This window comes from Haemorhous mexicanus, chromosome 2 (genome assembly GCF_027477595.1).
Source record: "Haemorhous mexicanus isolate bHaeMex1 chromosome 2, bHaeMex1.pri, whole genome shotgun sequence".
Lineage (NCBI taxonomy): Eukaryota > Metazoa > Chordata > Aves > Passeriformes > Fringillidae > Haemorhous > Haemorhous mexicanus.
The window spans coordinates 71,680,494-71,702,461 of NC_082342.1; the positions used below are offsets into that span (position 1 = coordinate 71,680,494).

The 21,968-nt window shown below is 37.0% G+C and overlaps 1 protein-coding gene across 3 annotated transcripts in view; it reads left to right on the top strand.

The window, feature by feature from the left end:
- The window catches only part of UCHL3 (ubiquitin C-terminal hydrolase L3), a 42,427-nt gene extending 24,128 nt beyond the window's left edge, over positions 1–18,299 (top strand). The window contains exons 7-9 of one of the 3 annotated variants that reach the window (XM_059839153.1): positions 13,450–13,525; positions 16,095–16,153; positions 17,403–18,299. In XM_059839153.1, coding sequence (XP_059695136.1) covers positions 13,450–13,525; positions 16,095–16,153; positions 17,403–17,486 — 219 coding nt within the window. In that variant the 3' untranslated portion in view covers positions 17,487–18,299. Of the gene's footprint in view, positions 1–112; positions 4,073–13,449; positions 13,526–16,094; positions 16,154–17,402 lie in introns of those variants that run through there. The other 2 variants (XM_059839155.1, XM_059839154.1) reach the window with 2 other exon arrangements.
- The last annotated feature ends 3,669 nt before the right edge of the window (positions 18,300–21,968 follow it).

The window sequence follows — 21,968 nt, forward strand, 5'->3', positions numbered from 1 at the left end:
TACACCCTCTCTGAGAATAATCTTAGAGCTGTAATAACCCTTATATTGCCCACTTGGCTGGAAAAGTTGTACATTTTATTGTTGCTTCAACCTTCTCCCATCTCTGCTCCAGGGATTACTGTATGGGAACTGTGTAATGAACAGCATGTTGGGAGGAGTCCCTGAACCCTTATGGAACAATGCAACCGGGCAGATGCAGAACATGTGCCAGGGCCTCTGATCCCAGGCTTGCGCCTAGAAACAATGACCAGGACTGAAAGTATGCTATCTCCTTCTGTTTCCCATGTTGCCAGACATGTTGTTATGCAGTTACAGCTCATTTTATCTCTGTCCCAGCGCAGCTGGCATTTCTGCACAGTGACACAACCTCAGATTGGAGGAAAGAAGAAAAGCCCCTGTCCCAGCACAGGTTGTGAGCTGATAGGCAGGGAAGCTTCCAAAGAGGAAGGTAGCATGGGCTTGAACTTCCCACTGCAAGGAAGCTCTAAACCTGAGTTTCCAGACAGATGAATTTGTGTAGCCACTAGCAAGTTAATCAATAATGTGTATTTCTGTTTGGAAATGGTCATGCAATACCAGATGCTGCTTTGTCCTGTCAGGTCTTCAGTGCATTACACATGGACTGAAATAATTTGCTGGATTGGGTACCACAAACAAGATGAGCAAACAGATCCCTGACCGGTTTGGGTGTGTACCAAGCCATGAGCTCTTCAGCACTATCAAACTTAGGCACTCTTGGCTATGTGCAGATGCACAGCTCCTGGTGCCTGACAAACTTTGTATATGATTCCTTTTAGATCTTAGATTTTAGTAACAGCTATATATAGGAGCGAGTTTTGGATTGGGGCAGATGGTAATTGCCTGAACATTTTCTGGACCTACTCCATGAAGCTTTTAACTTCTTTATAATGTATTTTTTTTTGCATTTCAGACAATAAACTTGATGTGCTTACTGGCTTATATGACAATAACATTCAATTCTACTTCAGGGCTTTTGTTTTAGCACTTCAGATATTTGACCTATTATAATTTTCAGCACAGGAGTATGCTCCTGTGATCTTCTCTTCTTGTGAAGTCAGACTAATTCTCTCTTTTCTGCATTTTCTAGATGTTAATAAATTTTGTTTGAATAGAGTGTTTCAAGTTAGGATTTGTCCCCCATATTTTAAATTAAATGTGAAATGTATGAATGGTATTCTTTTTTTGGAGATGTATATTTAACATTAATTTCATAGTAATATTGACATGTAATTCTAATTTAATTTTTTTAATATTCATTTTAAAACAACCTCATTTCACATAGCTTAATTTGTGCTTATTATTAAAACCATGCATAGAATTTTCTGGTTATTACAGCCTTGTTAATTAGCTTGTTAATCCGGTATTAAGTTTGCTTTTCCAGAATTACCACATTCTACTCTTACAGATGCAAAAGTATATTTTCAATGGAGAGGAAGTTTCTCGTTCTCTTAGTTGATCTCACTAGGGGACCCACTCGTACAGGAAATAAAGTATAAAAAGATTAAATGAATGGAAGTGAAAATCAGGACAAATACTAACTAGAAATACTAAAATATTAATTGCCCTAAATGGCATTCTATGGTGTAAATTCAGTTTTGAAAAGCTAAAGTATTTCTTGGTCTCATTACATTCAGGCAAGGGGTATTTTTAATATTTTCTCATTATTTTAGCAATATTGGCCAGAAAACAAAGAAGTAAAATGTAGAAGAATGGTAGAAGTATAGACTTGTGGTAAAAATGGTAGCAAAATTAAAACAGGGCTCTCTAAAGAAAATCTTTCAATATTGTAGCTATCCCTGTACTGTGAAACAATTCTTAAATTTTGTATTGTTCAAAATCTTATAAATGGTTTCACAGTAATTATACAGGAGTCCTAAAAAAATTGGATTTTTTTCAGAGCAAAAGTATACAGTTTAACAGCTTCCAGTCAATTTTTTTTAACTGTTTCTCACTAAAAAGATACTGCAATTCAGATTCTTGGAAGACTTATCAATCCTGTCTGTTATGATGGCAGCAGCTTACAAAATTGTAAAACATACTAGTGTCTCTTGCCTTTTATCATGAGCTGTCTAGTCAGCAAAGCTCTTAAATTTCTGCCTGACAGCAGGTTCTAATCTTACAGGTTCCTCCCTGCACTGGAAGGTCTGTGGACTATGAGGAATCCTAGAAGCAGTCTTTCATCAGTCAACTTTTAAAATTTTCTTAAGCAAGCTGAGAACAGATAGTTTTTAACAGATCGGATATGTTATCTAAACATAAAACATCCCATTTTAGATCAGTTCTTCAAGTGAAGAATATGAAAAAAAGCCAGTCAGTAGTACGGGTAAACTGTAATAGCCATTAAGCTATTGTAAGACTTTTTGTCTTGTAGTAGTATTGTCATTGCTGAATTCCTTTTTGTTCATGTAGTTCCATTTTTGGATTGGAGGTTTTCTAGTTTTGTCCTCTTTTATTAGGAGCTACTGAGATGTAGGTGAATCAGAAAGCTTGAAATTAAAGGAAAAAACCAAACTGTGACAACCCTGTGGAAAACTATGTCCTCTGGACAGGGTATGAGACAGTAAAGTTCCATGTCTTTGAGCTTTACAATTTCTACTGTACTTGATGCTTGTTCTTCATGAAAAATCCCTAACCCTATCTTCCTTCTTTAAGATCAGCAATATGGGAGCAGAAAGAACCGATTCATTGTCCCACTCTTGATAGGGAAAAAAAAAGAGAACTAAGATTAGTTGCTTCAAAAATAATAAATAATGCAAAGAAACTAAATAGTTTTGACTGGCACTACAGTCTTATTTTGACTAATAAGAGTGAAAATAATTCTTTTACAGAGAAGCTATCTAATGCTTGGTTTTCACAGCCCCTACTGGTGTCATTCCATTGAATGCACCATTTGGGACATACTTTAAGGAACTGCAGTTTGTATTCTGCCTGCCCTAACTTGGCAGGTCTCAGGGCAGATAGGTGGGGTATCAGTGATGAATTACTGTGTTAGCTTGTGGCTCTCTGCAGAGATTGGTTCTAAGACCTGTACTATCAAGTAGTCTGTCAGTGACATGGAAGACAATAGCAGGGTGACCAGATTGCAGCTCCTGAGGGGAGCCTGCAAGAGAGCTCAAGAGAGACTATGCAAGGGCATGTCATGACAGGACTAAGGGCAATGGCTTCAAACTGAAAGACAGTGGGCTTAGATTAGACATTAGGAAAAAATTCCTTTCTGTGAGGGTGGTGAGGCAATGGAGAAGGTTGCCCAGAGAAGTTGTGGATGACTCATGCTGGGAAGTGCCCAAGACCGATTTGGGTGGGGCTCTGAACAACCTGGTGTAATGGAAGGTGTCCCTGCCCATGTGCGAGTTGTAACCAGATGATCTTTAAGGTGGGCCCTTCCAATCCAAACCATTATTCTGTGATCCAAACCATGATTCTCATATTAAAATAAACCTCAAAGCTTACAGATGGTGGAAAAAGATCAGCAGATATTAAAGCACATCAACACAGGACAATCTGGATCGCCCTTTAGATTAGCTTCAAATAAAGGAGTGTTTTTCTGAGGCCAAATAAAAGCTGTGTAATTAGCACAAAAGATTAACTTCATTTCTTGACAGAAGGCAAGGGGTTCTCTGAGAGGCTCTGGATAACACTGGGAATTTTTATATATTCCAAGATAATAGTGGATGAAATGCTGAAGATGAGCTCCTGGTTTGGCATCGTGGCCAGATGAATAATGTAATCTATTGTTCATGTTTTGTCATCATTGAACCGGACTAAGAAGGTTGCATTTTCATTCATTATGAATTTTAGTAAACTGTGTGAATATGCTGTTTATTGTCTCTATGTAGCTATAGACAGGATTGATTGAATTTTTTATTTGTTCTGATTTTTTTTCAGTAGTTAAAAAATTGTTAAGCTTGAATGTTTGTTTTTGTTTTATGAGTATTCTCTGATCCAAGCAAAACTTGAACTTGGTTGGTCCTGTGGCCTGTGTGGGACAGAAGATCAAAACTAAATCATCACAATGGTCCTTTCTGGTCTTAATATATTTACTATAACTTTGTCAGTTGGAGCTGAGAGTCATTTTTAATACTTCTATGGTCTTTCTTCTAATAGTAACAATTTGAATGGTTTAACATAGTCCCACTGCTTCCACGGATACTAAAGCGATCCTGAGTGTTAATGGCAGTACTGCCACTGGCCTGCTATTTTAGAAGAATAGGTGAAAAACTTAGGAAGTTGCATACCTCACCACGGTAAGCTTCCCTTTTCCTTCGCTTTCCTTTTATGTTAGACATGGAACAGTAAAGAAACTCTGGGTTCTGTTGCCATAGTTACTTGATTCATCTTAGATCCCAGAGCAGCACAGTCTAGCTTTCTCAAATTGCCAAAGAACTATTGCTCACAGCTTTTGTAGCTGTAGGCAAAACTGATTCTTTCTCTGTTCTTAATGATTTCTACTCTTAAGTGATGCTTAAATCCCCTCCCTCCTCACTTTCCAACACTCTGTCTCTGGAATGAGTCAGTTAATTTGTGTTCATGTTGTCAAGTTCCCTGGGTGTGAATAACCTCTAGTTTATCTGTCTATAAACTTCAGATTTGAACAATGTCTTTGCTTATTTGCAATGTTCTTTCATCTTCTCATTCAAAATCAACACATTCTTGATTATTATCTGTGTGATTTGAGCAGTTAAAGGACACTATACTCAGTAGTGGACATTTCTGCAGTTGCTATTTGCTGCAGTTGCAGGGATGCTTTTTCAAGTTTAAGTGGGCTAAGTATGTTCTTTTTTAATGTTTATGTAGTCGTCATCGTCCTCGCTGTCTTCACCACCATGCTCATCGCAGCCTCAGGTTAGCCACAGCAGAACGAAGGCCTCACCTTTGTGTCACTCTGCATCCCTCTCCTGGGCAAAACGTAATCATGTAGGTCCTGCAAAGGCTCCCAGTCCGTCAGTCCGTCTGCGTCGGTGGCGGCCCTTGATACGCCTTCCATCTGTTGGGCTTCATTCTGTTGTAAGTGTAGTCCATCTTCAGTCTTTTCTTACTCTGACACCCCTGGCCTCCTGCCATGTAGCTTCAGTCTTCAAGGCATCATGTTTTGTTGGGGTCTTTTCTCAACCATTCTTAAGATTTCTTTCTTCCTGGTTTATTTTTTCCCTTTCCACCATGTCAGACAGCAAAAGTACATCATTCCATGCTTTGCTGTCCAGGTATTTTTGATTCCATACATATGCCAAATCATTTTCAAAGCATAGAAGAAGTTTACCTTTCATAGACTGGCGCTTTTTTTTGCCATAGGCTCCACATCCAGCCTCTTCTTTTCACCTCATCTTCATGATCTTTCATTTGGATCTGCTAAATCAAGGGGCTTCTATTTTTTTTTTTTGTCACGTGATATTATTTCTTCTGTGTTTGAGACCTGGTTTTAAGTTCTCATATCCTAAACCTAGTCTCCTTTTCTTTCCGTAACTCTTGCTTAGTGGTCCCTGGGTGTTTCAGTAATGATAAAATGTTTCCTTTAGTCACAGGGGCTGGTTACTTTCTCACTTGGCATCTGGTTTCTTCATATTTTTTGTACGCAGACATTGTAGTTGAAAGGAAAGAAATTCCAATAAGAAAAGCTTGTCATCAAATACTTAAACTTTTTTCCTCCTTCACTCACCAGCCACAAATGTATCTTGAAAATCTGGAAAAAAATTATATGTACAGAGTAGCAAATGTTTCTAAATGGCCTGATGGCCACCAGCAGAAACACTGAGCTGAAAAGAGTCTTTTAGTGCTATTTCATCCTGCTTTTAAGGAGTGATCATACTTCTAATGCATACACGAATAGAAAAATAAATCTTGCTGTTAGAAGTTAATGCTCTTAATTGCAAAATTGGGACATTGATTTTGTTTTTATCATTCTTTGATATTGATCACATTTCACCTGTGTTCCTGGAAGTTCTTCTTTGAGATATGTGGATTTTTTTACAGAGGTGAAATAACTACTCTAGCTGTGGTCCAAATATTTTTCTTTTTCATTCAGATGTGTCTTTGCACATGTGGAAATCCTTAATGTTTTACTGCTATTAAAAATTAGTGTCAAATGCTTCCACTTCCTTATAGCTTTTTTATTTTCATCCTGATAAATATCTTAAGATGAGGCCTTTTCCCAGACTCTTTTCTCTTCATGTGAACAGTATGTGAACAGTAATTGCTTTTATTAAGTATCTAGCTCTCATGTAATATTCAGAACTATGGACCACTCTTGATGTTATCATTTGGAGCTAGTTAAATATTCTGGGATCTCAGGAGGTGTGAAGTTAAGTACAGACTTAAATTCTTCCCAACTCACGATTCTTACCCCTCATTTGTTTTGCTGACATTGACAAACATCTGACATTTTACCTGGGGATTTTATTGTTTAGCAACCCTTGGAAAATTCTATGTCATGTTTCTGTAATTTGAAACTGGGATCTTGTTTGAATTTGACTTATCTATGCTAGTTGTTAAGAAAATACTTATTGAAGAAGATGAGCTTGAGTGTGCCTGCCTAGAACAAAAGCATTAATTGATCATGAGTTTACTTCAGCAGTAAATAAACAATGACTTAACTAAGACATTACAGCATAATCTGTTGTCATTATGCAGGAAACCAAGCTGAGAGTTTTGTTAACTTCAGAAAATGTCTAAAAATGAGTTCTCATCCACTAGTAGTGAGCATTTGCTTTTAGAAAGTTCAGAAAATTAGTTTGGCTTTCAGTATAACTCTATTTGGCAAAGCAGGAGGTTGCTGCTAAAAGGTTTAAAATTTTATACCCTAATTCCCCTGATGTCCTGTCTTCATCCAACAAATTAAAATTGCAAGGCCTATACAGAAAGATTTATTAGTGAATACTGATAAATACTGGTATGTATTGGTAACTAAATGTTACCAATATGTTAAAAGTATTGTTCTCATCTTTACACCTTTGTATAAGGTGTCTTACAAGAAAATTAAGAACACTTTTTGTAAATTAGTTTAATATGCAAGAAACCAGACAATGTTTCTGGCAATAAAGCTGTCTCCGTTTTCTTTGTAAAATTTGAATGACAAGGTAGTATTTAATGTCCTGTCAACAAGTAGTATTAGTATAGCTCTGATATTCTCCTAGGTGTACAAAGAGACTGAAGTGCTCAGCGTTGCATGAGGCCGGTGTATGAGAAATGTATGAGCACTTTATTATTGCTTTTGTTAAGAAATCTATGCTCTTGAATTTAAGGGGGTGGGAACATCCTGTATATTGTGATTAAAATGCAGTTGAACTTTCTTGTAGTTCTGAGCACATTTCTACCACTAGAACTTTGACAAAGAGAAATAAGATTGTTTCAAAATTTAAAGCAAAAGTTTTGCTGCTGGGAGGCTTTTTCTGGACTCCTTAAATAAAAGCAGTTTTCCTAGTTGAAAACTTTCCTTGATTTCAGTGGTGGTTGACCTTGGCTGGACACCAGATGCCCATCAGGCTGCTCTGTCACTCCCCTCCATTGCAGGCCAGAGTAGGGAGAAAATAAGAGAAAAAAACTCATATGTAAAGATAAAGGCAGTTCAGTAAAGCAAAAGCTTCACATGAAAACAGGGGAAAACAAAAGATTTATTCTGTACTTCTCATCAGCAGGGGATGTCCAGACACTTCCTGGGAAGCCAGTTTTCAGTGTGTGTAGTGGTTGGCCAAGAAGACAAATATCACAATAACTAATTCCTGCCCATTTTTCCTGCTCCTTTCTCTTAGCTTTCATTGCTGAGCAGACCTCATATGGTACTGAATATCCCTTTGGTCAGTTTGGGCCACCTGTCCTGGCTGTGTCCCCTCTCAGGATTTTGCCCACCCCTCTCCTGCTGGTGAGGGTGAGATGTTGGAGACAGGGCAGTGATGCAGGGCCAGCGCTGCTCAGCAGTGGCCACAGCACTGGGGTGTTACCAGCCCCTTTCCAGCTACCAGTGCAAAGCTGAGCCCTGGGAGGGCTGCTCTGGGAACATGAGCTCCATCTCTGCCAGACCCAATACATCTTTTTAGAATACGTCTCTAGATGAGTTAAGAACATACATTAGGAGAGGGTAAAAAATTGAAAATACTGTCCTGAAGTGTTCAGTACAAATCTGATAAATGACAGTAGTTGTGGCAATTTTTTAAGATAAGCTAGCAGCATGCTTGTTTAGTAATATTGACTTTACCTCCATCCTTGTCACTTTCTCTTCCAGATCATCTATTCTTTTAGTGTTTCTGTTTGCCTTATGTTTTGCTGCCTTTTATATGTCAAACTCACTGCAGTATATTGAGTATGAATAGAGATGTCACTGTTTTGTGAGAAAAAGCCAGAAGTAGTCTTACTGAAAACTTGTGACCATCATTCCAATGGTCTTTGTTCTAGTTGCAGTACTTTAACTGAGACCCAAATGCCTTTCACAGTCCTACACAGTATGTTTGCCCAAGCACATCCCATGCTGCAAAACAGAAGTTACAGATGTCTGATCTACTCAACAGCAATTGCATCACTTTTCCCCTTTTACTTCAGAATTTATTGAATCTAAACCATACCTAGTAGTCTTCTTTTTTGGATCTGTTTTTCTTTGGCTTCTTGTAATGCCTTATGTAGATAAACCTCTAAGGTTTTTTCTTCTCTTAAAACGGCAGATGCTTTTGTCATGATCTTTCAATTGGAATTTTTTTATTCTTGAAGGTTCTGCAAAATTGTCGCTTCCCTATCAGTCTTCAGTACTCTTCCATAACTTAACAGACTCCTGATGCCAGTTTCTTGACCTAACACCAAGTGACTTTTTTCCTTTCCCAGTCACTACCTTATTGCATTTAAGCATTCTTCTAAACTGGTTTGTGAGGCTTCTTGCTTTGCTTCTTCCTTTCAAAAGCAAGCGTAAGGGAATAATAAAAATACAAGATATAATTGGAAGAAATTGCCTGAAAACTGTCATGTAACACTGAATCTGCTCTTACAATGTGGTCTTTAATAAATACATTTTAAACAGGGTGTGGTAAGGCTTGTTCAGTGGATTCATGAGAGCAAGACCATTTTTTTCTCTGTTGTTAAGTTTGTCCCAGAAATTAAGTTCTTAGGAAAAGAAACCAGTTGCACATAAATTTAACAAACAGTTATGTCTTGACTTAGCAACATTTGAAGATTTCAAATGATTTCAAAGGATTTCAAATGCATGAAAATGGAATACCAACTTCTAGATTGGGAAAATGATCTAAGTGCATTGCAAGATAAACCGTACAGGTGATGACATATACTTTATTAGACAGGCTGATATGATTGGGCAAACAGTGATATAGGGTGTACCACTGAGTTTCTTCTGAAAGTTAGTGCAACAACTAGAAAGACTGGTTCAGTTCACGAGGAGAGGGCAGCATGCACTGGTGAAAGATAAAACTAAAGGAATTTCTTAGTACAAGAAGGCATAGGAAGGGTTGTCATTTATATTGTAAAAACTTTGGGAAATGCGGTTTTAATTATAGATTTGATACCTGCTAGCGAAGAGAGGAAGAAATGTAGAGGTTCTCAATAGCATGAACTAATGGGTATTGACCTGAGACAAGTCAATTTGAATTGATTTCTCACAAAGGTCAGCACTTGCTTATTATTCAGTTTGAATGTCCAGGTTAGCAGAGAAGGCAGTCAAATCCTCTGACAAACAGGGACTCTGATATTTAAGTGCTTTTAATGTGGTATCCAAAATTAGAGGGAAGACAAACTTGGCTGTCTCTTTTGTGTGTGCAGCTGAGTATTCATGAAAATATTCTGTGTTATTATCATTGAATGTTACCTTAGTTCCTTGGGAAGAAGTTACATTTGAGATGATGTTCTCAGAACCATCACTTTGAGCACTGAACTTGTATTTTTCTTCTTTAAATCAGTTTTGAGTCTTCTGGTTTTTACTTTTCAGCATGTTTTTAGTTTGGAGAAGTAAATTGGAAAAATTATGTCTACTGACCCAAACTACCAAAATTTACTTCTTGTACTATGATTGCAACCATAACATAAGCTTTGTAAGCTACTCAAGGTGCTGTTATTCGTCCTCTTCCTTTCTTTCCTGGATAGGAAAGAAGTATGAATTTCCAGTACGCAGCATGACAGCTCTTCAGAAAACTTGAAAAATGAGTCTTGAATCCCATAGGTTAGTTCCAAATCCTGATTAGACAATCACATAATTTAGACTCCCATGTCTTTCTCCTTGTGGTTCATACACACATGTGGTCCTTCAAATGTGCTTTTTCCTTTTGCACACTGACTGGGCTTTTAAGTGAAAAAGTCTAGAGGAACAGATCATCTGAGCGCTTGATTGATGTCTGTGTTACTGTGGTCTTTGACAAGAAGAGCAATCAAGAGAAAGTCCTCTGTAACTGTTCTAAGCAATACTTCATGATGAATGTGCAGGAAGACTTCTTAAAGCTATGCTCCTTGTTCTTTTAAGCATTCACATAGACACTATTAGAAACTTGAAAACTTGGCCAAAGGTGTAGCTTTTTGAGGAGACCACAAAAGACATCTCCCTGGAGCTGACATTCCCACTTTTTTCCATTGCTTTGAAATTTAAAGTCTTCTGGTTCAAGTGTTAGAATTTCTAGGGCTTCCCAGTGAAGAGGAAATTGGCATGACTAGGCTTTTCATGTGGTATCTGTCTGTGTTTGAGTGTGCTTACACACATATGGATGTGTTGGGTTTTTTTCCCCTAAGGAGGGGAGGGCTGGAGGGATTTTGAATCAGATTCATCACATTGGGAAAGATTAATCCAGTTACTTGTTTGCTTAAGTTATAAGCAACAGATTTTTATAATACAAAGTTTTAGGTCATTGTGACTGTTCAGACACTATTGTTTCGCTGTGCTTATGATTATGCAAATATTTTTCTGTCAAAAATTATTGAAATCCTAATTTTTCAAGAAATGTAAAAATCAACTGCTATGTAGATTAGATGAAATCTAATCTTAATGGAAGGAGACTGCGTACACTAGAACATATGATAGAAAACTTAATAATGGCATGACACTTTCATTCTCTAAGGTTGGAGAATTAAAAATGTAAAAACACAATATTTCTCACGGTTATGGCAATAGCACAGTGAAAGCATGTTATTTAGATTAGTCTTGTACAAAAACTCAGCAGGATTCTATAGGAGTCTGTCCCTAAGTAAACTTTATGAAAAGTCAATCATGCTTTTTTTGATGGCTTTTTCATCTTCTTTCTATATATAGACTCAGCATTCCAAGCATGCCAATGGTGCCTCTCTAGAGAAAGGGTGTTTATTAGAATCTGACAAAGAATTTAACACCCAAAATGGTCAAAAGGGCAACTATATTTTGTTTCTAAATGTGGTAAAAATCAACTCCTGAACATCTCAAAGTCCTCTGAAATAGTGATGTACTCTCCTGCTTCATGTCACCTTGAGCCCAGGTAGAGTATGTTTAGATGTAGGCTTTAAATTGTTAAGCCACCTCTTTCCTAAAGTGACACTAACTGGCAGCAGTCTTCCCCCTAACCCCGAAATTTCTTAAACCCAGATTTCTTAGTTGATATGTTTAATTGATAAGTGAACAGCTGTGAAGTGATATGTCTATGAAGGGAATTAGGTGACAGTGTGGGATTTGACAAGCATGCTCAGCCTTGCCTGCCTGCACCCTTTCGTAGCACTACAGTTCAGATGTCTGTAAAAAGTTGGGTGGTCTATAGCAATAACAACAAGGTGCCATTGGACATTACCTGGTGTTTTGTGTGGTTTGATGGAAGCCTATGGTCCTTTGAAGTTTGCAGCTGGAGGAGTCAAGTTCTTGGGGCTGTTTGGTTTCGCTAAGTCCTGGCTCAGTTTGGCCTTCTGTGAAACAAAATTATCAAAGGCCATTTCACTGCTTGAATTTCTGGTGGAAAGATCCTCTTGCCCCTTCGATAGATGCCTCATCTTCAGTGGCCAGAATGCCTTTTTCTCCATTCTAGGCTCTCTGAAACAGTGATGAAACAGGGTGTTTGTGCCTTTCACACTTCTAACTGGTCATGGAGATAAATGAGAGTGAAGGGAAGTTGTGTGGTTTTTTGTTTTCTTTTTTTTTTTTTTTTCCTCATTTTTGAGCTTGCTGTGCAGAAGTTCTGTAAGCTGTTGGCAGTTCCTCCACAGTGCTGTGTTCTTTTGCCTTCTTGATGTATTTGAAGGACTTGTGGTGACTTCTTGTCCTTCACTCTGTTGTTCTGGTTGTTTGCCAAGTTTCTTCAATTTATATCATCTTTTAAAGTCTTTTTTCATGGCCATCATCAAAAAGGAAATTTTGAACCTAGTCCTTAAAAGATGATATGACTTTGAGGTTCAACAACTTATTTTACACTCTAATCTGTTTTTAGCAAGTTTTTACATTTTTGGAGTCTTTTAGAAAATTCATGTAAACCTAGCAGTAATTAAAAAATTAGAAGAAAATTACATGAAATACATTTTCACACTAGTCAGATTTTTGATAATGAAGAAAACCTGAAGTCCTTTTTCCAATTTGCTCAAAACAATATCATCTTAAATTGTGTTCAGATGCAGAGTGGACAGACTGATAAGGAATTAATGCCATCAGTTGCTATTGAACATAACAGTGGTGACAGAGCTTTTGGTTCAGAAGTGATGATAGATCTTCTGGCTCACAGGCTCCAACACCACTGCTCAGCAGGTGCTGGGAACGTGTGTTGGAGGAGCACCATGCTCTGCATGCCCACAAACTTCTGCAAAAGCTTTTGCTGCTTGCTGTAGTTGCCAGCACGGTACTGAGCTAGGTAGATCTTTACTAACTGTGACCATTTTTTATGTCGTGTCACTTGGTGCTGTCACTGCACTTCAGTCCTTACTGGGTATAATGAGTATGATACCACTTGGAAAATTCAGTCTGGGCACCTCTGGTTATTATCTTTTCTCCCCACCTAAGATGTGTTTGTTTTGACTGCCCATGAAGAGGAAACTGGTTAACTGGGGTTGGCTTATGAAGAAAAAAATTATTTTGACCAGTGAATATTTTCAGTTCTGAAATATTACAGTTTCAGAGTTGAGTCCTGCACCACTTTGTTATGGGAGATAGATGAGTGAAGGATTTGTTATTTATATGAAAGTCTTTTTTTGATGTTTATGTAATTGAGCTGATTTTACTTCTAATTCAGTAATGAAAAATAGAGCTTTTATGTAGAGCTATAATCAGAAATATTTCCAGGTACTTTAAAGCATGGATTCTTACTGATACATGCATTGCAGACAGTTCCTTTGTATTCCAAAATGTTCCTCACTTGACTTCTGCCGTTCTGTTTAAGTCCAGAATGTGCTTCCCAATTGTGATGTCTTTTGTCCAGGTATTTTGTATATTATGATGATACGTGCTCATTAATCATATAGCGATAAGAGTTTAATAAACACAATTTCTTTTTTTCTTGTTTTGTCTTGCAGGCACCAAGTATAGATGAAAAAGTAGATCTTCACTTTATTGCATTAGTTAATGTAGGTGGTCATCTCTATGAATTGGGTAAGAACAATTTTTATCCACTCTCTGAATTAGAAAAAAATTCAAGTAGTGATGCTGTTAACTGTCAAAGTTTCTGAAGAGATTTCTTGATGTTATGTTGGGCTTAGGTTCTTTTCAGCTCCATCTTAGGGTCTGGGAATTTCTTTCAAACAACTGCAGCCTTCTTGGTTTTTTGGCTTTTTTTTGGGGGGGGGGGGTGTTGTTTGTTTATTAGGGGTTTTTTGTTTGTTTTTTTTTGGATTTTTTTGGGTCTTACTGTTTTCCTTCCCTTAACTCCATCCTATTGAGATAAAGTGGTGCAGAATACTAGACTGCATCCAAACTTCTATGGGCATTTATAAGGACAGGAAGCAAGAAAAATGGATAAAAACTGAAATTTTCACAGGACATTTGTCATTTTTATGTTCCTGAACTACTTGTGGAAGTATTAAATGAACTGTGTGCCTCTTCAGAAATGTTAGCTGTATTACTAAGCAGTGTGATAATGTTTAAACTCAAATTATGTAGTCAGGTTACTAAGAGATACTAACACTCTGCAACTTATTTGTAATAGTCTAGTATTTTTTCCTCTACTTTTTGTGGTCAGTAGACAGTTAACTGTGCAATGGTAGTCCTTATTTTTTGAAATACAGCTATTTTTTCCCTGTTCAGATTGTGTAGCACTTAGTTTTGCTCAGCTATTCTCTAATGACTCCAATCTTAAATATGTTGCTGGGCAACTAGGTTTTCCAGCAGGCTCTTCAGAAATCCAGCAAGCAGATCAGCACTTAAAAACTGCAAGTCACTGATCTTTCCTAACATAATTTTTGCAGTATTTTATGTTGATAAGACTTTCATCTTTTGAAAATCAGCATGTAATTAGGCAATGCCCCTAACAGGTGATAAGTAATCACACAGCATGGGGCATAAGCAATATGTAAGAAGTGCTTATGTTAATATTAAGTTGATCTAAGGGGTATTACCAGGGATAAGTCATAACCAATAGGCACACATTTTTGTATTTAATGATGCTGTCTATGTGTCAGTGGACTAGATCAAAAAGGAAAGTACTGTAGGATGCAATAAATATTTTATGGCTCTAGATTTCAAGGCATAAGGGATGACTTTCACTTTTTTTGGTTGTGTGCCACTATTTCTGTGATACATTTTCATTGTCCATTAATTTATGCTGCTTAAAAAGCAGAGTACATACTATGATGAGCATGTTTACCCATTTTCTGTAGGTTTGATGTGAGAGAAGCCCCATTTGAATTTTTCCTAAAAATAAAAAATTAGAAGGACAAGAGGCATTTAGCTCTGCTGTACAGTGGAATATCAATAGTACTATTTCTTTTGTTCCTAAAATAACTTCTGTCTGTACCAGTGGAAGGAAGCGAAAAACCCCCACCTTAAAAGTAGTAAAATAGAAGGTTTTTCAGTTGATTCACTGGCTTCAGACAGTGTGGGCAGCATGTGGGCTTTGGCATGCAGAAAATGCTAATGAAGCACGTGGATATTAAATGTATATGATGTTCCTGTCATGGAAAACACGTTATTTTTAGGCACATGAAATTAAAATGTTGTTCTGCCAATAAGGACACAAAAAAGCCCCAAAATTAGAGTAAACTTGGCTTGCAACAGTGCACGATATTCAGTTCTGTTTCCCTGGCATTTTCTGAGGGTTTTGCCTTGTATCTTCAGCCATGGTAGTTACAATAATGAACAACATCTTGTTCATATAAATCCAAATGTTTTCTAACATCAAATCTATTTTTAGTTATGGAAAATGTAGTTTGGAAGTGTTGTCAACTTTGGTGGCATCTTTGGGAAGGGAAATGCCTTTTACAGGAAAGACAGAGCCAAAAGTGATTTTGGTTTAGCAAATATTTAAGACAACCTGACGTAAGTTTTCATACTGTTAACTCGTTGCAAGTAACCTGAAACATATTTATATGAATGAAATTCTTTTTTAAATGCTGAGAATGACAAGCATTATTCTATTGGAAATGCAAGAAAAAAAATATAAAAGAAAAATAACCAAGGCAATCCTGTTTAAATGCTGTGAAAATACTTAGAGCTGTTGGGTTTGTGTGCTATTTTATTTTAAATGACAGAGACATTTTCTGTGATGCCAGACTCTTCAGAATGGTGGATTTGCTACTCTGGTCTGTTGTGGAGTCCCTGAGCACAGCTGTCAAACACCACAGACATACAGCTGTCTGTCTGTGTAAATCCATCAAGTGTAGCTGAAATTTTTCTATTCTACTTAAAAAACTGAAGTACTATACCAGCACTAAACCAACAGCAACTTACAGCTTTGAAGTTTTCAAATTAAATATTGAAAAATATTTCATCATTTTGATTGGATTATATTTTAAAAGCAACAGACTATATATAATGGTACTGGTAGAAGCAGTCAGCAGTGGAGAGACTAGGGAACAGCTAGCTGTGTGTGTGAACTTCCTGAAAAATGAGATAGCATTTTGGAAAGTGAAGTATAAAAGATCTGTTTAAATAGTTTTAGCTGGAAAAAATGAAGCTTTTATTATTTTATAAATGTGTTATTCAATCCCACTTTTTCTTTCAACAGATGGGCGCAAGCCATTTCCAATAAACCATGGCGAAACCAGTGACGATTCTTTTTTAGAGGTAGGGATAGAGAACCTTCTTAAATGGAGCTGTATGAAATTCTTGCTGTGTTTCTATAAAATGTATAAAATAGATACATGAAAATACCTATACAAGTCTAGCTATATTTATAGTTGGATGAGGAATAGAGCAAGTGGGATGGTGAGGCCAAATTAGGTTTGAAAAGAGATACTTTGGAACACTTATATTGTGGTTGTGGATGACAGAGTATCGTAACATAAATATCATAAGGGTAGACTGCAAGATCAGACTGACTTATCTTCTGTGCTTAGATTTTCGTATACTCCTGCTCCTTTCAATTAGTACATCTAACAAGAAGTTAGCAGGTTGAAAACTTAAAATTTTTCATTCTCTTTCTTTTGGTGTCACGCTAGACAGAAGTTCATTTCCTTTCTGACCCTTGCTAATAATCATTCTTCTCTACTTTCACAGCTTCTTTTGGGTGCTTCTTTGTGTCATGAGCTGAGAAATTAATTGGAAAGGGATACACCGAGTTGGGAGGATAAACTGTCATCCCCACAGAATGATGCAAAGTTGAAGTTGAGAGAAGGCATAGATCTGAGTTTTATGATATCCAGATTGGATTAGCATTACAAAAGGAAGAAACCAGAGAAACTAAAACAAACAAAATACAAAATTATTTTATAGTCTAGAAGCATAGACTAATGTCTGTAAAGTTTGCAAATAATTTGTGCTTGCTTGGACAGGGGAAGAAATTGGATAAAGCTTTCCTTATTCCATATGTGTCTTTTTCCTGTTTTTGCTGATAACATGTGTTCTCCAGATTGCACCCTAAAGCTAGATGAAGGAATTACTTAAAATCTTTCAATTACCCCACCCAGCTTAGATTCATCTTGAAACAAAGGAAAAATTTCTGAAGGCAGCAGTACTAGTTAAGGCAAACTTTAGAGATGCATTTAGAAAGTCAGAAAGGCAACACATTTGCTTCACAAAGTAATATTCAGTCACAAAAATCATCATTGCTAAGGTTCTTCATAAAACTTTTTCTCTTTTAGGCTGCCCATATGAGCACTGTAAGTAATCTTGAGTAGTGGTAGCTCACATCAGAAATACTGCTTATGTTGGTTTGTCACACTATTTAGTAAACCTTTATGGAAAAATCCATTTTGAGCATAGTTTGGGTAAAGCAGATCTTCGTATTTCAGTTGTGTTTTGTTTGTTTTTTTATAACAAATATGATTTATACTGTTTTTCATTTTGGTTTTCTTTGTACTTTTTTTTCCCCTAGGATGCAATAGAAGTTTGCAAGAAATTCATGGAACGTGACCCAGAAGAATTAAGATTTAATGCAATTGCACTGTCTGCAGCTTAAAAGCCGTTTCCTGTGAGGCAACTCTATTGCAATGTATTGTAAGAATAAAACTGTTGCCATATGTTAATAGTACAAATTTTGATACTTCCCTAACATCTTGACTAATTGTAGCATACGTGGAATAAACTTTGCATTTGTCCTTGCTATATTTTGCTGCTTGTTCCTACAGCAACTTTGGGTATTTCTATACAGGCATGCATTTTGTGCAAGATTTTTATGTGTTGGGTTTTTTCCCTTCCACCCCCTTAAAAGTTTTGGGACTTACTGTCTGTGATATTTCCTTGTAATAATGATGATCTGCTTCAGAGCAGGATTATCATTTGTATCATGCACAGGTGACATTCTGAGAGGAGGATGTGGTATGGTGATGGCTAAAAACTTGGAGTATGAGGTTATGTCCATCTTTTATTTAAAATGGTGCAAGAATACTATAAGAACTTCTTCAGGTGACTCAAGTAACAAAAACTTTTTTTTCAGTGCATTATTTATAAATAAATACGTGGAAGAAAATAGGCAGAAAAAGGACTATTCTTACTGTTGACTATTCTAACACTAACATTTTAAAATTATCCTAATGTTTACATTTTAAATAAAACTTCACTTTGTTTCTCAAGTCTAATAATGTTAATAAATTGTCAAAAAACTTTAGTTAAACTAATGTTTGCTATTTATATATGTAGAAAAATGACATGGATTTTTCCCCCCAAAAAGGCACATTAGGAAATTCAAATGGTAGGACTGTGGAAGGCACACACAGGTAAATACAGCAATGTGAAGTACCTCACCTAACTGAAATAAATGATAGAAAAGTGATGATTGTTGTAAAGAAGTTTTTTTTAGCAACAACAAACAGACTGGAGGTTTTAAGGCAGCCATGATAGTCATATACTTTTCTTCCCTGTTTAAATATCTGTTGAAAGTTTGTCAGGTGGCATTACTGAATGCTATCTGATAGCCTTCCCCTGTGCCATCCCTCCCACTCCACCGACTGATCTTAAGGTGCTGTTGACCAATTTCTGTACCTGAATCAGTAACATTGTAGTTGTTTTCAGTTTGATCTTGTTTGGTTTTGGGTTTGGGTTTGGTTTTTTAGCTAAGCAATCTTAACACTTGAGGATTCTTGTGAAGATTGGTTTAGGTTAATGTGTGTGGTTTTGACATTACAGAAAAATATTTCTTATTCACTCCTTTGAAGTGGAATACTTTAGGTTTGCTTCCAATCAAACCTGCTGCCAAAGGAAACTGAACCCTCCATGTCCCAGAGGGTGCTTTCATTCTCTATCAATTGTCATTGCAGGAAAAATGAATGGGGTTATGCCAGAAGCACTCTGGCAGAGTTTTCCTTCTTTATAGAAAAGAAAGAGGCCTGGGAGTTTGTCTTATCGCTTAAGAACATCTCTTGCACTCTAAAGAAAAAGTTGGCATGTCTGTCTAAAACATGTCACCTGGAGAGTCCAGTAACAACAACAGTCTGTTTTCTAAGAGTGAGCTGGTTGGAAAAGCAAAAGAGAAGAATAAGACTAATGAGCTTCTATTTTTGAATCTTTTGCTTTTTCACCCTAATAAAATGCAGTATCATTAAGACTTGGTTTATGTTGCCACGCTCATTAGTAAAGCCCTGAAACTTGCTTTTAAATAAAAATCAGAGGCTTTAGTAACCAAACCAGCTGTATTGTCTTCTTGCTAATATCAGCAAAATCAAATAAAGGTTGTCAGCACTGCATTGGGATATTGCATATTTTAAGCTAATGGTGAATTGGAGAATTGCCTTTCAAGTAAGCCATAGTTAATATAGATAAGGCCCTTTAAGGATAGGGGAGAGGGTGAGGACAGAGAGGAAATGCAGTTCAAAGCTGTTAAACAAGCTACATCAATTGTCTACTCTAGGGAAATGGTCTCATCATATATGATCTTCAGTGTTCAGAAGATTTCAGTGGGTTTAAGTAATCAATGGTGTGTGTCTGTTTTTGTGCAGTTGTTTATTGCAAAATCCCTTCAGAAGTGGAGCTCCTTGCTGGGTACACGAACTGACTAGACAAATCCAGAACAAAGATAGTAAGGTTAGAATAGTAAATTTGGGGTGGGATTTTCTGTGGTCATGCTGAAAAATACATCTTGAATTTTAAGTAAAAACCTATAAATAAGAATTCTTAGTATTTTGGCAGTATTGTAGTTTTGCTTAGCATCTACATAGTCTTCAAATCAGTTGTTCTGTGGGGTAAGGTTTCCCTCTTTGCAGTGTATATTTCTGGTTTATTAATATGTAAGATGGTACGTTTTGAGATGCCAGAGGAAGAGTAGTGCACAGTGTTTATGCTGAACTGTATCTGCTCACTGCATGGTCTCTTGGTAGAAACTGTGAAAGACTGCACTGCAGAAATTCATCTCACCCAACATGTACAGTGTAACAGCCCTCCAGAGCTTGTGAGACCATGCTTTGGCACAGGCTTTGGCACTGTCTTGAGGAGCACAGGAAGTAGAGGGATCTACAAGCTGCTGGAATATCTCCATCATTGACATGATCTGTATAACATGGATAAAAAAAGTGAAGTATGAACACTTGGCTGACTTCTAAAGTCAAGCAAGGTCCTGCTTAGAGGCTGATAAACCCTTGAGCCCCCATGGTGCTTTTGGCTCTGTGACGCCCCAATGTCTGAGCTGTACAATCATCGCCTGAGCTGTACAATCTCTGCTTATTAGCTCAAGCTCTGTGGGAAAATAACACTATTTTCTAACATGTGCAGCCCTGCCAGAGCCTCAGACACCTTTGTGTGGAGGAGCGTGGCTTGGCCATGGGCATGCAGTGCCAGGAAATCCCTCTTCAGCCCCTGAAGTCTGGGCTGGCTGTACACACCATTTTATGGAAATGGTGTGTGTAGGAGTGAGGACGTGATGCATGCTCCATGCTTGCATTAATTTTAGCTGAGTGGAGCTGGTGTGCTATTAAGCACTCAGCATTGTTCAAGCTTTTAAAGTATATTGGTGCAAGTTTTACCATGTTATTTTCAGACATTTTGTTAAGAAATCATAATTTAATAACCAGTACAATGCCCTTTCAGTCGTGGCTGCATGATTCAGTTAAGGGAAGAAGAAGTTGGTTTCTGACATTGAAATGTATGTTTTGGAAAATACAGAGACTTAACAGCCCACACTTAAAAAATAAATAGGGTCTTTCCTTAAAGAAAGAAGCCTGCCTTAGTAGATAATATCATTGTGTCAAATATTTGTAGAACTCTCCTTGAAAAGAATATGACGTAATCTGTTGCTTGACTTATCCCTAGGAGCACACACATTGAAAGGGTTTATTTTTGTCTAGCAGAACAATATTACGTTTGCTACTTTTGACAGCAACAATTAGCAGTCATATCTGGTATATGTAATCTTTCTCTGATCTAGGACTCTGGTGACTTACATTGTTAGCGCAAAGGAATAATAAAACTATTTTGGTTGCTCAGGCTTACATAGATAATTTATCTGCAGCAGTTGATTTAAAATTCACTTTGAGGGTCAGATTTACATGTTGGAACTTTTTGTACTTAGTGAGGAACTTTGACTTGAAAGTTGCTGTGATCCATGCAGTCTATTTAAGCACTTAATCAAATTACATGATTACTCAAATTACTTGAATTACTTGATCTAAAACACTAAATGCTTCATTTGTAAGAAAAGTGATTTGATTTGTTATGAAGTAAAATAAAGCAACCAGAAATAAGTGAGAAATGTGATTTTATTTTTTAACATGACCTCTTTTGAAGCCTGTTTTATAAAATTCTTAGTTATTTTCTCCTACTTAGGGACAAGCACTGTACTCTTAGATGAAGTGAAAGTCCTTAAAAACTGGAGAAAGGCTGCTGTAGTTCTCCACAAAAATGTTTGGTAACTTCAGATAATGCAAACTGATGTTAGCCAGCAGCAGTAGCTGATACATGTTTTATTTAGACATTTTTAAGCTTTGTAATCATGGATGTTAAATAGTGAGATGAGAGGGTTGTTTTCTGATGTTCAGGCTTCCCACTCAAGAAAAATGCAGATTCTTCATTTGTATCTGGTCTTGTGGCTGATCTGGCTTGGAACAGGAAAAAAGGGTACAAAAAAAACCCCTTGAAATTACAGCTTTGGTTATATTATTCCTTGCTGTCTCCATAGCATAGATGTCTCAAATCAAACCATGGTGAGAAGCTGACTACATAACTTCTATACATTTGTAACTTTAATAAATGTCAAATATCTCCTGTGGAACTTATTTCAGCCAGAGCACTTTATTTTCCCTCCTGAGTCTAACCCCAGCAACACTGATTTCCATATACTGCAGAAACTGATGGCTTGTTGATCTCCTAAAATTCTTCTTCTCTATTCTAAGAAGGTCTTTTGTAAAACAGAAAGAACACAGATGTGTTCCCAAGTCAACATCTCAAGAGAAGTGAATTTGTGTGTAGTACAAAAGCTTTAAGCTATCTTTTCTCAGCAGTCTTTTAAAAATTA